At 40.3% G+C, this 14,017-nt stretch overlaps 1 protein-coding gene across 3 annotated transcripts in view; it reads left to right on the forward strand.

The window, feature by feature from the left end:
* The window catches only part of plch2a (phospholipase C, eta 2a), a 142,954-nt gene that overhangs the window by 71,596 nt on the left and 57,341 nt on the right, over positions 1 to 14,017 (forward strand). The window contains exon 1 of one of the 3 annotated variants that reach the window (XM_044096886.1): positions 2,464 to 3,014. The exons of the other annotated variants lie outside the window; for them this stretch is intronic. Within the exon in view, the coding sequence (XP_043952821.1) occupies positions 2,972 to 3,014 (43 nt within the window). The 5' untranslated portion in view covers positions 2,464 to 2,971. Of the gene's footprint in view, positions 1 to 2,463; positions 3,015 to 14,017 lie in introns of those variants that run through there. 3 annotated transcript variants of the gene reach the window in all.

Genomic DNA, 14,017 nt, shown 5'->3' on the forward strand with positions numbered 1-14,017 from the left:
TAAACATTTAACAAAGACAAACATCCAAGTCACCCTTTTAAGATTTGTTTTAGCCACAACCAATCTGAACCAGGACGAATGCCTTAGTGCTGTCCAGTAACCGTGTATGTGCTACTAAATGTGTTCATGGTGGAGAAACAACTGACTGTTTCAGAAAAACCGTTGATCAGACTACATCGGTGGCCATGCTAACTAGCCCAAAGTTTCATGGTGGGGTTTTGTTGTGGTACTGCTATACTGTCGTAGTATAGCAGAGCAAAGGTTGTGAGTGGCACATACACTTGGGTGATTTACAGTACTAAGATATTCCTCCTAACTCTGATTTGTTGTTACTGACCGACCAGTTAGCAATGGGAGCAACATTTTTTCACCGGCCACCTTATATTATGTTGTCACAACATAATATCAATTTCAATATCAATTTCAAAAATATATTTAAAAAATCCATAAACACTGAATTGCAAATAGGCACCAGTCTACTGCAGTCAAACCCGCAGCCTCTATGAGCTGCAATTGCAGTTGTTCAGTCTGTGGTTGTGAAAGGAGGGATGACGTCAGCCACCTTTCATCTGATCTGGGAAACAGAATCTGAAGTACATGTCATGAAAGGTGTGCAACAACTACAACTGTATTGAACTCTTTTTCAGTGACCATTAGGTGAAGATTTAGAAGTTTAAGCCACGCCCCCTTTAATTCCAAAACGACAACAACGCGAACTGAAATCTCCCACAAACACTGATGTTGACAGGGAATCAACATTTAGCATGTTCTGGTGATCACATTGTCATGATGTTCGTTGATTTGGACCCAAATGCAGAAAGGCTGAGGCTGCTTGTAAATGAAGAATGTTTTGGTGAAAAAAAATAAAATACAAAAACAACAGGGAACACAGGGAGCCAAAGACAAACAAAAACAGAACAAAAAAAATTCAGCAGGATAAAACAGGGAAGTAATGGAATGTAATAGGATTTAACACGAGGAACCAGCAAAAAGGAACTGGGAATGAGTTTTATGTATATATATATATATATATATATATATATATATATATATATATATATATATATATATATATATATATATATATATATATATATATATATATATATATACTGGGGAGCTTGGTTACCAAAATGAGAAACAAAAGGGAGAGAGCACAAGGCAGAGTCAGAGAATATGGCATAGGGGGCGAGCAAGAGTACACAAGGGACTAAGAGGTGAATCTAACACTAAAGAATAACTAGACATAAGGAACCTAATTAAACTAGGGTACTAGATACTAGAAATAAACATAATAAACTAAAATCACCAAGAAAGACTTCATCCCCTTTTAACAATGTCACATGCAAAAGTTTGTATTTTACGTCTAACTCTTTAAATGGCACCACAGAGCTGTTCTTCTCAACAAAATGATCCTGCCTTCAAACGGAGCTGGTCTCTGTGGAACATGCAGGTTCCACTTGCTCATGTGTGGGTTTGCTCTGGGTACTCTGCTGACATCCCACAGTGATGTCTCTGTGTTTCCATATAATGGACTGGAGACCTGCCCTTTCATAGCGCTGGCAGATTTTGATGAGTTTTCGGTTTTCAGTCAGGATGTTTGTTTCTGGCGGCATCTGAAACAGGCACTGACCAAAAGATAGCAAACCCAAAAATTTATCAAAAATTATTGATCTGCGTTTTTATATTGTATTAAAAATCTCATCCCGTAAGTTATTCTATCCCTCTTTAATCATCAATAAAATTTTATAATTGGCATTAAAGTATATAAATCTGCCCAGCAACCTTTTACATGTTTTTGTTTGTTTTTGGACAGCCTCCTTGCCATCACCCTAATCTTTTGCTCCATTCTTAGATTGCCCGCTGAGTAAAATATGTTAGTAAAATACAAAACTTTCAACCATTTGTTTTTGCATACAGCCAGGTAACCACTAAGCTAAAGTTCAGACGATGAAATCACAATAAATGATAAAATTGAGTTTCTTACATAAATAGTCAAAACTTGTCTGCATTTAAAATATGCACATTTAAATGAATATTATGCAGCAATTTGTACTGTTGAATCACATTTTTCTTAAAATTGAAGGTGAGAAACATGAATTGAATCACGTTTGCACAGTGTGAACAGGAAAAGTGGCGTTCCGATCCGTTTAAAGGCCTCAGATGAACTGAGGTTGTTGGAAATCCGTGGCGAATCTGACAGACTTTAAAGGTTTTAGTGTCAAGAAAGATTGATACAGTCGTCGCCTCTCTCTGTCTCTTGACCCCCTGCTGGGACAAACCCATCCCTGCCTGGTTGCTCCTCTCTTCCAGCAGCTCGTCGCTGAATAAAACATGCGAGCCACACGCTGCTGATCTCTGCATCTCGCGAATCTCAGCCACCTATAGCCTTCCGCTGCATCTCTCTCTCCTGCTTCCCTTCCCTTTGCTCTCCCCTCCGGACGTATCTCCTCCTTCTCCTCCTTCGTCCTCAGTTTCCCTCCCTGCTTTTCTTTCTTTCTTTGTCTTCCCATCTCTCCTTCCGTTCTTCCTCTGAGGATTCTCCCAGGTGATCGGCGCAGAGCGCTGCTCCCTCCTCTTTCGTACTGAAGCTGAGTGGTCGACTGCACTCCCAAAGCTCTTCAGGCGACAACTCCCCCTTCGCTCCCCTCCCCTCTACTCTCCTCCCTTCAGTTTGTACAGTAGAGGCAGAAGTAGTGTGTAAGATTACACTATTGGCTTTGCTTCCCACCACATTGGCACTTAAGGATGAGCTTACTCAAAGACAAAAGGCAGGCGGAGAAGGAAGACTGTGCTGAGAGTAGGAAGAGAAGATAGGTAGCCTTTTCTGTCCCACCCAGAATGATGGCACCTAGAGGGGGAGGCATGCCTCTGACAGCAGCAGCTCTCCAGATGGTAGTCAGGGTGAAGTCAAACCCTCTGTCCTTGTTATAGCAACACATGGAGCTCTGTTACTTTTGGGAACACATCAATGGACGATCCTGGGAATATCCGCAGCCTGAGCCGGGAGAAAGGTAAGACGAGCGAGGAGCCGGCGTTCTCTCTTAACTTGCATGCAGCTTTGGCGAAGTGGGGCAGTTCAGGATGAGGAGCCACTGAAGCTCATCAGGGGCCAGAGAATACCACAGTCCAGCTCAGCCTCAGGGGCTTGTGTCCCTTTGTTTCCCAAACTCCTTATGTCTCCAGAGTCCACTGATGTCTTATGGTAGGTAGATCTGAAAATGTTCTGCTAGAAGTTCAACCCAAACATTGTGAGGCAGAAGCAGAAATGAAAGCAAACAAGAACAGAGCAGACAGAGAAAGGAGGACCAGATTAGGAGTAATGAAGTTATTTGTCTCTCAAGCTCCCCGTCAAGACCAACCAAGTTATCCTCCCCTCTGCACCGCGTTCCCTCTGATTCTCCATATCATTCCCCAAGCCTCCGTAACCATAGCGCCAGGTATTAGTATTGGATGAGCTTGGCTCACAGGAGCAGAGCAGAAAGGACTGCAGAGAGCAATAATCAGACACGGAGCCACACACTGGAGGCTTGCCGCGTGTTTTCGCTCGCTGAACTCTTCTTTCCCCATGCTGGGCTGGCTCACCTGTTTGACAGGTTGACTTTATCAAATATTTGATTTTTTTAAACTTAATAAAGTGGAGAAATACATTTTCATTGAAATTACAAAAAAAAATGCAATATTTTTCACAATTATTACAAGATCTCAAATGTTTTGAGTTGCGGACTGTGATGTATCAACTGAAGTATAAATGAGACTTGTAGTATAATAAAAGTTTTTTTTTGTGGCAGGTCTGCTCTATCATTGTGCACATGTCTTTCTAGAATGAGTTTAAGGGACATGTCAAACCCAGCAGATACACACACTCCAGTCAGAGTCAGTCTGTGATAAAACCAGCCTGCTTCCTGGGCGGAAACCTCCCTTGCACTGTGAACATCTGTCTGTCAGCCTGAAGGTGAAGAAACCAACGATTTCTGAGGTAGAAAAGGCCGACGACTGAAGAGAAATGACATGAAGTAGTTTTTGAGCTGCTGTTTTAATATTCAGCGTTTATTCCATTTTACCTGTTCACAGCATAACAAATAATTAATTTTGGGTTTGTCGATGGTTCAACAAGTTGTTTTTGTCGTGACTTCAGTTATAACCCTAACACCGCACAAACCGAACATAGCCTTGCTCCACTTTAGCATCACCAAATTGCAAAAATTCATTGTTGAGCATAAGAAGAGACACATTTATGGACTATAATGATGCTTAAATGCTGAATCAACTGATGAGCCAAAGTGCAAAAGAAAACAACAGAGGTGTGTTTTTAGCATTGATCTAAAGGAACTCAGTGTTTCAGCTGTTTTGAAGTTTTCTGGAGGTTTACTCCAGATGTGTGGTGTATAGAAGCTGAATGCTGCTGCTCCGTGGTTGGTTCTGTTTCTGGGAATGCAGAGCAGAACAGAACCCAGAAGACTTGAGTGATCTGGAAGGGTGGAAAATTTAGCGTGATGTCAAGCCATTCAGTGATTTACAAGCAAGTATTTTAAAGTCTATTCTCTGAGCCACAGTGATGGGGTGACGTGCGCCATCTGCCTGGTTTTAGTGAGAGCGTGAGCAGCAGCGCTCCGGATCAGCTGCAGCTGCCTGATTTTTTTTAGATAGACCTGTGAAGATGCTGTTGCAGTATTCAATGTCACTAAACATAAACACATGGATGAGTTTCTCTAGATTTTGTTTGTACGTTAGTCCTTTAATGCTGGAAATGTGCTTCAGGTGATAGAAGCCCGATTATGTAATTGTCTTTCTGTGGCTCTGAAGGTTCAGATCAGAGTCCATCACTACTCCCAAATTTCAGGCCTGATCACTAGTATCTGTCTGTAATGACTGGAGCTCTCTGCTGACTTTAGATAGTTCCTCTTTAGGTACTTTTCCTTTGGGGCAGATATAATTGGCTGTGGTAGGAGCTCCACCAAAATGAGAAACAACTTTAAAGGCACAACGTGCAGGATCTTATATGATTTCTGAATTTTTGTCTTCAATACAGCATGAGTGTATTGTGTCAGTCACAGTTGAAAATTGTTGCTGTTAATTATGTCATTCTATTTTTGCCTTTCTTTCTCTGCGTTGAGGCGCCACCGCCGCTTTCAGTAGCTGGCACCCTGGGCCGCCGCCTCTGTCACCGACACCTCATCCTGCACAAAACACAGAAATAATAACTGTTGTCTCACTATTTGTTTTACAAAAATGAAAGAAGCTAAGTATTGGTTTAACTGAGATATGACCTGTTTTTGTAAGCGGTCATGCATAAGTGTGTGTGGGGGGGAAGTGGGGGAAATGTTCTCTGCAAATTGCCATTGTTGAAATGTCACATTAGATTTTGGGTCAGAGGGCAGAAATGCCAGAGGGCCGTCTCCAAATAGAAGCAAAGCAGGATTTTATTGACACAATTTTTGTTCTTGTATCGTTTTTCTCACTTTGTTGGACCTCCTTATGCCTCATACACGGTGTGTGAAGTGTAAACATCTCTTCCTGTGCTTTATATTTTAGCTCCTGGAAATTTGGCACCTTAAGTCATTCATTTTGCTTTTGGCACTTTTAATATCAGTTCTCCTAAAGAGTTCAATGATTGGCTGTCAAGGTTTCAATCTCAAGATCTCTTTCTGAACATTTTGGTTTAGTTTTTCTGTCGTGCCTTTCACTGGTGATAATCCGATGTTGTATGGGACTTTCTTAATGTTGGATAGCTGGCCCATGTCTACTTGCACGATGCAAAGATGTTGTTTCTAAGGACTGCAGTTGTTGCTTCTTGTTTACTGGCTTTGTCTTTGCAGCTGAAAACAAGTTGATTTGTCACCACAACTTGAAATCTCAGCCATTCAAAGTCAACTTAACATTCAATTTAAAGAGACAATCCGTGGCTCCTGAAAGCGGTCTGACAAAGAAGAGGGTTAAGCGGAGCTACAGCATGGACTCTGAACTCAAGGACACGATTCAGTTGCAAGATAGCTCCAAGTGCATGTGTCTCATTATCACGAACGTGAGAAAAATTCCTTAGAATATGAAATGTCTGCTGCTTAGCAAAGTTTCCGTGTGTATAGAACCAGGAATAATAGTCATCGAGGCAGGTCTTGAGGTGTTTGCAGCTTTTTGTCTCGCTTGTAACAGATGTAAAATGATAGTGATGTTACTGTGATAAAACTAGAAAACCCGAGTAGTTCCTGTTAGGGTGCAGACACAGGATCAAAGGATTAGGAGATGGCCAGCAGCACCTGTCAGATACAGGTTATGTGCCCACTAGAGTGGAATTGAAGGGAGTTCATTTGGAAAAAGATCTCTCCTGCTTTGGATGCTGATCATTTTGTTCCATGTCTATTTGATGGATTAGTTTAGAATAAGGCAATGCTTTGAGATTCTAGTGTTTCACTGTCTAATTGTCAGATCCTTTCTATCTCAGTGATATGGGCAAACCTAGCTTTGACAACAATACCTGGATCTTCTGTCAGCATAGAAAGTCTTAATTCCAACAAAAAAATCAAAAATGACCATTGGTCTTTTGCAACATCTGGAAGTTAATCCGCAATCAGGAATGGAATGAAGTCAATATTAGCGGGGAGAGATGAAGTAGAAGAGCTGCGATGGCGCCAGCCAATCCCAGTGGCAAGATGTGGCGAGGTGTCAGAGACTGATCCAGTGTGAGCTGGAACTGTTGCAGAAGGTGGCTCTATAAAGTACTGAAGGCGAAGAGTTATGGACACAAAACAATAAAGCTCTTTCAATATTGCAATCTTTTTGAACACTGAAAAAGTAAGTACAAATATACAACATTCAAATTTCAGAGGCATTTTTAATTTAAATACTGATGGCACATATTTACTTCTGTAGTTAGCCCAATGTTTCTTATTTCTAATAATGTTCTTAGCTAAATGAAGCATTATGCTGTTAATTCTTGCCTGTTTTGCCTGCCCTGCAAACATCCTTCTGTGGAAAGCTGACTGAACATCAGTATAGTGACAGCCTCTCCAGCTGAGGCCGTTAATAATGATCAGGATAAACGAAAAGCAATGGGGGGAAATAAAGCTAAACAAATCTATTACGCTAAGCTATCAGTTGAAGGCAATATATCCCGTCTCTGTCCGTCTTCTTACTTGCTGCCTCCTCTCTAAGGTTTATTTCTCTCTTAGAAAGTGATCTCAATCGCTCTCCAGAGGAATCTCCTCCAGGCCTTTTCAATTCCCTCCTCTCCAGCTAGTAAATTCAACATTTTGCTCATTGGATTTTGTCCCTATCTCCATTCATCCTGGGCCCCGCTTTGCATACAGTAATGTGTCTCATGAGAAAAAAAACCAAAAACATTAAGTGAAAATATCTGGAGACCTATTTCATGTCAGGATTTCTGCTGAACAAGGATAAAGGCCTTTGTTTTTCTTTTCCTTTTTTGGTTCTTTTAGATTCAAACTTTCTTGATCACATCTCAAAAAGAACCTTTGCCATCAGTTTGAATATTTGTAGAAAGACCCGTAATTGCACAGTTTATTTGTAAAATTGTAGAAGAAGTTTGATCATTTGTTGTGCTTTCTTCCTGAGTGGAGCTGGCGAAGACGCCGTCTCGGTTTCATGGACAGCACGCATCGGTCAAACCTGCACCATTACATACGGCTTCAGCATGCTCGTCCTCCTTCTGGATTATTAGAACTGTGACGTTCCCTGAAGGCCTCTGACCTCAGGGACGGGCGGAACCAGGCAAATCTTCTTCACAACTACAGTATTACATTAAACTCATATTAACATTGGACACCACAAACATTCAGAATGATTCATAACAAAAGCAAATTTACTCTGTTTGCCTTTGTGAATGTATGTATATGTTATCATTTTTCATTAAAAATAAAAAGGTCCAAATGAAAGATATAAAAGTTTCAAAGTTGTGTCCCTTCTCCCTTAGCAAGTCTTTGTTTACAAATTGCCAAAGGATAGAAATGTTGCTCTGGCAGAGACTCTAACCATCAGTGCTGGTTGGTATTTGCACGCCGAACGGAGCAGAGTGTCACCTTCCTCTGAGCCGCGCTCACCATCTGGCATGATCAGATGGTTCTGGAGCTCCGAATGAGGGTCCTGCCCTCATCCAGGGGGATCGACAATACAAACCCAAAGGTTTAGAAGAGGAGAATCGGTTTTAAAAATGTGTGTTTAAAGAAACAGCTTTTTTTAATTCCAAAAGGTAAAAGTTAAGTTACGTAGAATAAAATGGAAATAGCCTGTCTTGTCCCTCAGTGGGGAAGTTCAGCAGCATCAAGACATGTGGGTTCTTACAGGAAATCAAAAAGTGCTGGAAATGTGCACAAAAACACAAAATAACAACAATTTCTGCTAGATAAAAATAAAGGGCTTTTTTGGGTTCTTTTAGATTCAAACGGTGTAATTTTTACCAATTTATAGAGTATTTATAGAGTATTTATTATATTATAGAGTATTTATAGAGTAAATAAACCCTATGAAACACTGAATAGAAATACTGTACTCATGATACAAAGGATGTCCAACTGAGAACATATTTTAAGATTTAGGATGACATGATGCCCTAAAAGGCCTGGGAATAAATGTTAGTCATGAAATGATCTAAACAGCCAATTATGCTGCGTCAGCAAAGTCAATCAATCCCATAACCAAAAGTGACTTTGTAGAGAACATAAACAGGTTCCAGTCTAAATGATTTTATTTTTGTTATTAAATCATCAATTGCATTTATATTTTTATTATATTTTCCTCCTGTGCCTATTAAACTTGTCTCTCTTTCTCTGGAGGGCTGACTTTGCACCTTAGGGTGTAGAAGGTTTCTTTTCTTGTAAAAGTCACATCCGCTCCAGGATGTGTTTCTAATATCAGAGGAAAGCCATCAGTGTTCGAGGTGACAGTTTATTTATCCTGGTTAGCGTCTCCGCTAACGTCCCATAACAGCTGGAACTGTCCATAACTCTTGGCAACGTCACTCACCACCTTGGTGTGAGGAATTCAAGCCCAATTTCTTTGTTGCTGCACTCCTGAGAATGCAGCAGCAAAGATCTCTTGCAGAACACATTGATTAACCAGATAGGAAATTCCAGGAAATTCCTTGTATTACATGCTCGGTATTTGCTGTGTGAGCCCCAGGCTTTGGTTGCATTCGGTTTGTGTGAGAACGTTATTTGTGACTAATGAAAACTGTTATGCATATGTTTTCTACAATACCCAAAAATGAGTCTGAGCAGTGTAAATGTGAAGAGACAGATTTCTTTTTTCTATGTATATACACAGTCTTGAAACAACTAGAGCCTTTTTTTTTTTCATGTGGCCTCAGATTTAAATTGGGCTTGGAGAAGAAGAGAAGACTGCAGGAGGAAGTTTAGCATGCATTCCTCTGAGAGTGGAGCAGCATCCGAAAGGAGCGGCTCCAGCTTCTCATTAAGGAAACGACACCAGGAACTGAGAGAACAGAACATATAACCAAGGCCCGCTCAAGAGCTGTTTTGAAAATAAATTTAAAAAATATCTCCAAAATATTTGTTATAGAGTCTTTGCAACTGGATTTGTTTTCACCTCACAAATATGACGCAAATAGTGCTGCCTTAATTACATTTTTCCCACCTTGGCTCCTTCTATAAATGGATTAGAAATATGCTGTTCCATCATTTTCCGCTGGCAGTGAGGATGAGGAAGAAAGTAGGCAGAACGAAGCTTCTCTCACTTGGCTTGTGCCTGTGTGGGCAGAAGAATTGTCCTCTCTTGTTTTTGCTTGTTGGCTAATGGACGTCCTTATCTACACTGAGGAGTCGTGGGTGGGTTTTGCAACACAACAAAGAAACACATATGTGAACCTCTTTGGACGATAAAATGTTTAAATTCTTTAAAAATTTGCAATGTAAAACATGAAATCTTTCTCTCCAGAAAGATCTATTTTAAACCTTTAGCTGGTATGGAATAGTCAAATTATGTGCAATCTGTACCTGCAGGAAAGGTTCATTATTACTCTGAAAATTGAAACGCAATGTCAGAATCAGACATGACTGCTTGGGTGCAAATTTTGGTAGGTTGTTATACGCTGCTGATCAATCTCTGAAGACAGTGTGAAGAAAAGAAATATCTCTTTATATCGGTGGATCTTAGCCTGTTAGCAAACCAACAAAAAATCCAGCCAGGGTAAAGTAAAGCTCAGGGAAAATAAGTTTGACTGTCAAAAAAATAGTTTCCTCTGTTGCCTTCTTCCTTCCATCTCATCTGCTTTGCCACTTTTCCATTTTCAACCTGACAGAAAGACAGCTGAGTTAATGTTTGAATATCTCACCAAAAATGTAGAAAGCATTGTGTAAGAAAACTTGAAAAAAACAAACAAACAAACAAACTAAAACTTCAAAACACTTATTGATCCCAGAAGGAAATTAAATATTATTGTAACTTACAGTAATTCAAATTTGTCAAAGAGTAATTGCAGGTGGTGACGGCTGTGGGCAGGAAAGATTTTCTGTATCGGCCTTTCAGCGAATCCTAAGAAGCCTCTGACTGAAGACCGAAGTTGAAACTAGGGGAAGTACTTTTAACTTTCTGTTGTGTGCAGAAGCCAGTAGGTAATGTAGCTCTCAGAGAAAGAACTGTTGTCACTTCTTCCTGCTGCTCCTTTTCTTTGAAGAATATGTCTAATATGCTAATGACTTTGTCAGCCTGAGTGGTCAGCTGCTTCATTTTTGTCACACATCATCACACAGATGAGCGCTTTAGTGGCCAAATCAGAGTTTGACGCCAACCCCTTGCCAAGGCTCTGTGAAGCCAAAGTTAGGGATGTAAGTAACTTCAAAAAACAGGGAACTAAACCTTAATGGTTCTTCCCTGTTTTTTCTATCCATTTCAGTCAAAATCGTTACGTCAACTGGTAAAAAACCCCGTAGGACACAAAAAGTGTCAAATGTCTCATGTTGCCTGTTGTTTTGAATGCTTTGCTGACACATTGTGTCGTAGTCGATGCAGCTTCCTGCATGTTCATCCAATTGTTGCCTGCTGTACTCGTCCATTCAATAAGCAGCAATCACACTAAGAGCACAGGGGCATCATAAACTCCACCGACTGAGCTTGTTCTGGCCTTAATATGTCTGCACCCATGCAGAGGTAAATGTAATATCCTCTTCTTGTTATTTATAGCTGCAAACGGGGACTTGATTGCTCTCTTTCTCTCTCTCTCTCACATACACACACACGCGCACGCCCACACGCATACACGCAAACAAACATACACATTTATGCTGAAGACAAACCCACAGAAAGCAAGTATTCTCCCTCCATCTTTCCTTCCTGGCTGTGGGATGTAATAAGCAGTTTTGGAGGTAAATCTCATCTGACTGTTGGTGCATCTCTCAGTGCGGCTTTCACCCTGAATCTTAGCACGGAGGCATGAGGTTTTTGCAGAGCTCCGCTCTCGTTACACATAGGACAGCGCTTCCAGGAGTCTTTCCTCACAGCCACTGTCCACAAATCAAGGTTTAAATCATGCACGTCCTTATTGTATCCCATTATTTCCTCTTCCAGCTGTTTTTACGTCCAACTGCTTGGGAGAGATTTCATTAGTGTCAAGCCTGCAGGAGCCTAAAATCAGACCAAGTGCAAGTGCAAAATGGGCTATTAAAAGAGGTGTGAAAATAACATGACTATGAAAATAATCTGTGTTGAATTTATATCATTTTATTCGCAGTTTGTCTGATCTCCGAGGCTACATGATGAAACAAATCATACTTTTGTCTTTGGCAAAATTAGTCTCGTTTTGCTCATTTGTTTTGCCGGTTGAAAACTCCAGTTGGGCTTTTAAGAAATAAAAATAACTTTTTACAGACAGCAAGAAAATATAGCACCTCTGTGCGCTGAACTAAACACATCTCAACCATCAAGAAGCAGAAGGAGTTCTTCCAAGCAGGCTCCAAGAGGATTGAAGCTTTTAGTTAAAAGAGAAAAAAAGTAAGCAATTAAATAAAATTCCATCCACTATTGGACTTTTCTGTCATCTCATGAAAATAAAGCCTACCTGGAGGCTTTATTCCAACTTTTTAAAGCCTCATCTTTTATTCCTCTGGGATTTGCAGTCACAGTTCAAAGTTTTTGAGATGCTAAAAACTTTATTGAAATATTTGTCCTTTTTTTAAACAAAAAATGTTGACTTAAAAACATTTAATTAGATACAGACGACTATTAAATTGAAGTAATAAATTTACCCTGACTCAGACACAAACCTTTCATAGTCACTATTCATTTGGCTACCATGGGCAGTGAGGAGAAGGAGGGAAGAGGTAACATCCATCTCCAAGGTTCTCTGTTCTAGGTTATGTTACTGCAATAAAAGAACTTTTTTTTAAAAGTTATCTATAACACTAATGCCACATCCTGTTTCTGGTATTAATATCTGCCCAAACTCATTCACATGCAAGTAGACAACCTTAAGTACAGCTGTTCACACCTGCTGTCTCAAGCTGCGTTCTGTACTGTGTATGTAGCTGCTGTGTAAAAGCAAGAGAACATGAAATACAACAATGGAAGGTTTGAGTTTGCCAATGAATGGATCTAAAATCCAAATCTGCATCAAATATTCCAAAATAGCTTACATGAAGCTTGATTGGCTTCTTTAAAGCTCAGTTATACAACAACTGTGCAGGACCTTGTTGTGATCCTTTAGCTCCCCATCCTGAGCCCTGTCTGCATCCAAAGCTGCAACGTGCAGGTTGGTCCCTGTTTAGGGATACCACCTGTACAACAAACTGTAGAGATGTCTGAATTCCTAATGAAATGTTCCCACTGCCTGCCATCAGCTGTAATCACTCTCCAAAGTCCCCAGAGAGTCCACCTTAATGGACGGCACAGCGACGCCACAGACTGCTCTAACTATCACACTAACAGGTACCACCTTAAAAAGAGACACTTGGAAATTGGCCACCTGGGCTTTGGCCCACTTTCCACTGACCTACTTCTATGTTTTGGACATATATTGAGCCCTGTTGTACCAAGCTATGAACTTTATAATGCTCTGAGAAAGAAGGTTGTAAAATGCAACAAACTGAGCCATATTTTGGAGTCCATGGAAACTTCTTGGAGTCTCACAAAATGCTGAATTAAGGAAATGTGGAAATCTGTCAGGTACTAGCCTTCACTGGCCGCTATTAGGACAGCAATGTGGGGAATTTACATGATCCATGTTTCATGTTTAGATTTTGGTACCAGCCTTGACCATTCTTTCTCCTATCTCAGTTGGGATTTGCTCCAATGTCTCTCTATGTGCTTCCGAACACTAATGCTAGACCAGAAGGCAAAGTCTACATATTTATTTTGTTTAATCAAAGTCAGACCCAAACTGGAACAAGAAAACCCTCCGAAGCACTCCTGATTTAGTGACTTACACTGGGTACATGAGCAGTTTCTTCCCAAACCTCTCTAACTGTAGGTTTATTCACACCAGCCCAGTTTAGTCAGCTTCAACCAAACTCTAGTTTGTTTGCATTGAAAGTCCAGTTTGTTTGGAGGGAATGCATAATTAATCTTAGATGCTGAATTGTGGTCCGCCTAAAAGTCTAGGTCTCTGTTCGGTTGAAGTGAAATATAGTGAAATTCAAATGCATGTGTGAATGCAAGCAGTCCAAAGACCATTCTAAGGAAGAAAACTATACTGCCAGCCATTTGGTTAAATATGACCAAAACAAATGGGCTCGTGATAGTGGGATAAATGTTTTGTGGAGAAATCCTATAACCACTAAAGTCTGACACCACCCCAATTTTGTTCACATTTTATGAAACGTCCTTCTTAAATGTCTTCTTCAGATTTTTTTTTGTATTGGTTCCTTGAGCGGTTTTTGGTGCAGCTCCACCACAGGCAAGGGGGGCAACAGGTTTTTCAAAGGTCCATTTAACACAAAGCAGTGTTTATTTATTTATTAGTAATTTATTAATAAAACTATTCATTCATTTATTTTATTTTGAATGCAAAGGCTCTCCAAAGAGACTGGATTATCTCCACAAATAAAAACAG

The sequence above is a fragment of the Gambusia affinis genome, linkage group LG01 (genome assembly GCF_019740435.1).
Source record: "Gambusia affinis linkage group LG01, SWU_Gaff_1.0, whole genome shotgun sequence".
Taxonomy (NCBI): domain Eukaryota; kingdom Metazoa; phylum Chordata; class Actinopteri; order Cyprinodontiformes; family Poeciliidae; genus Gambusia; species Gambusia affinis.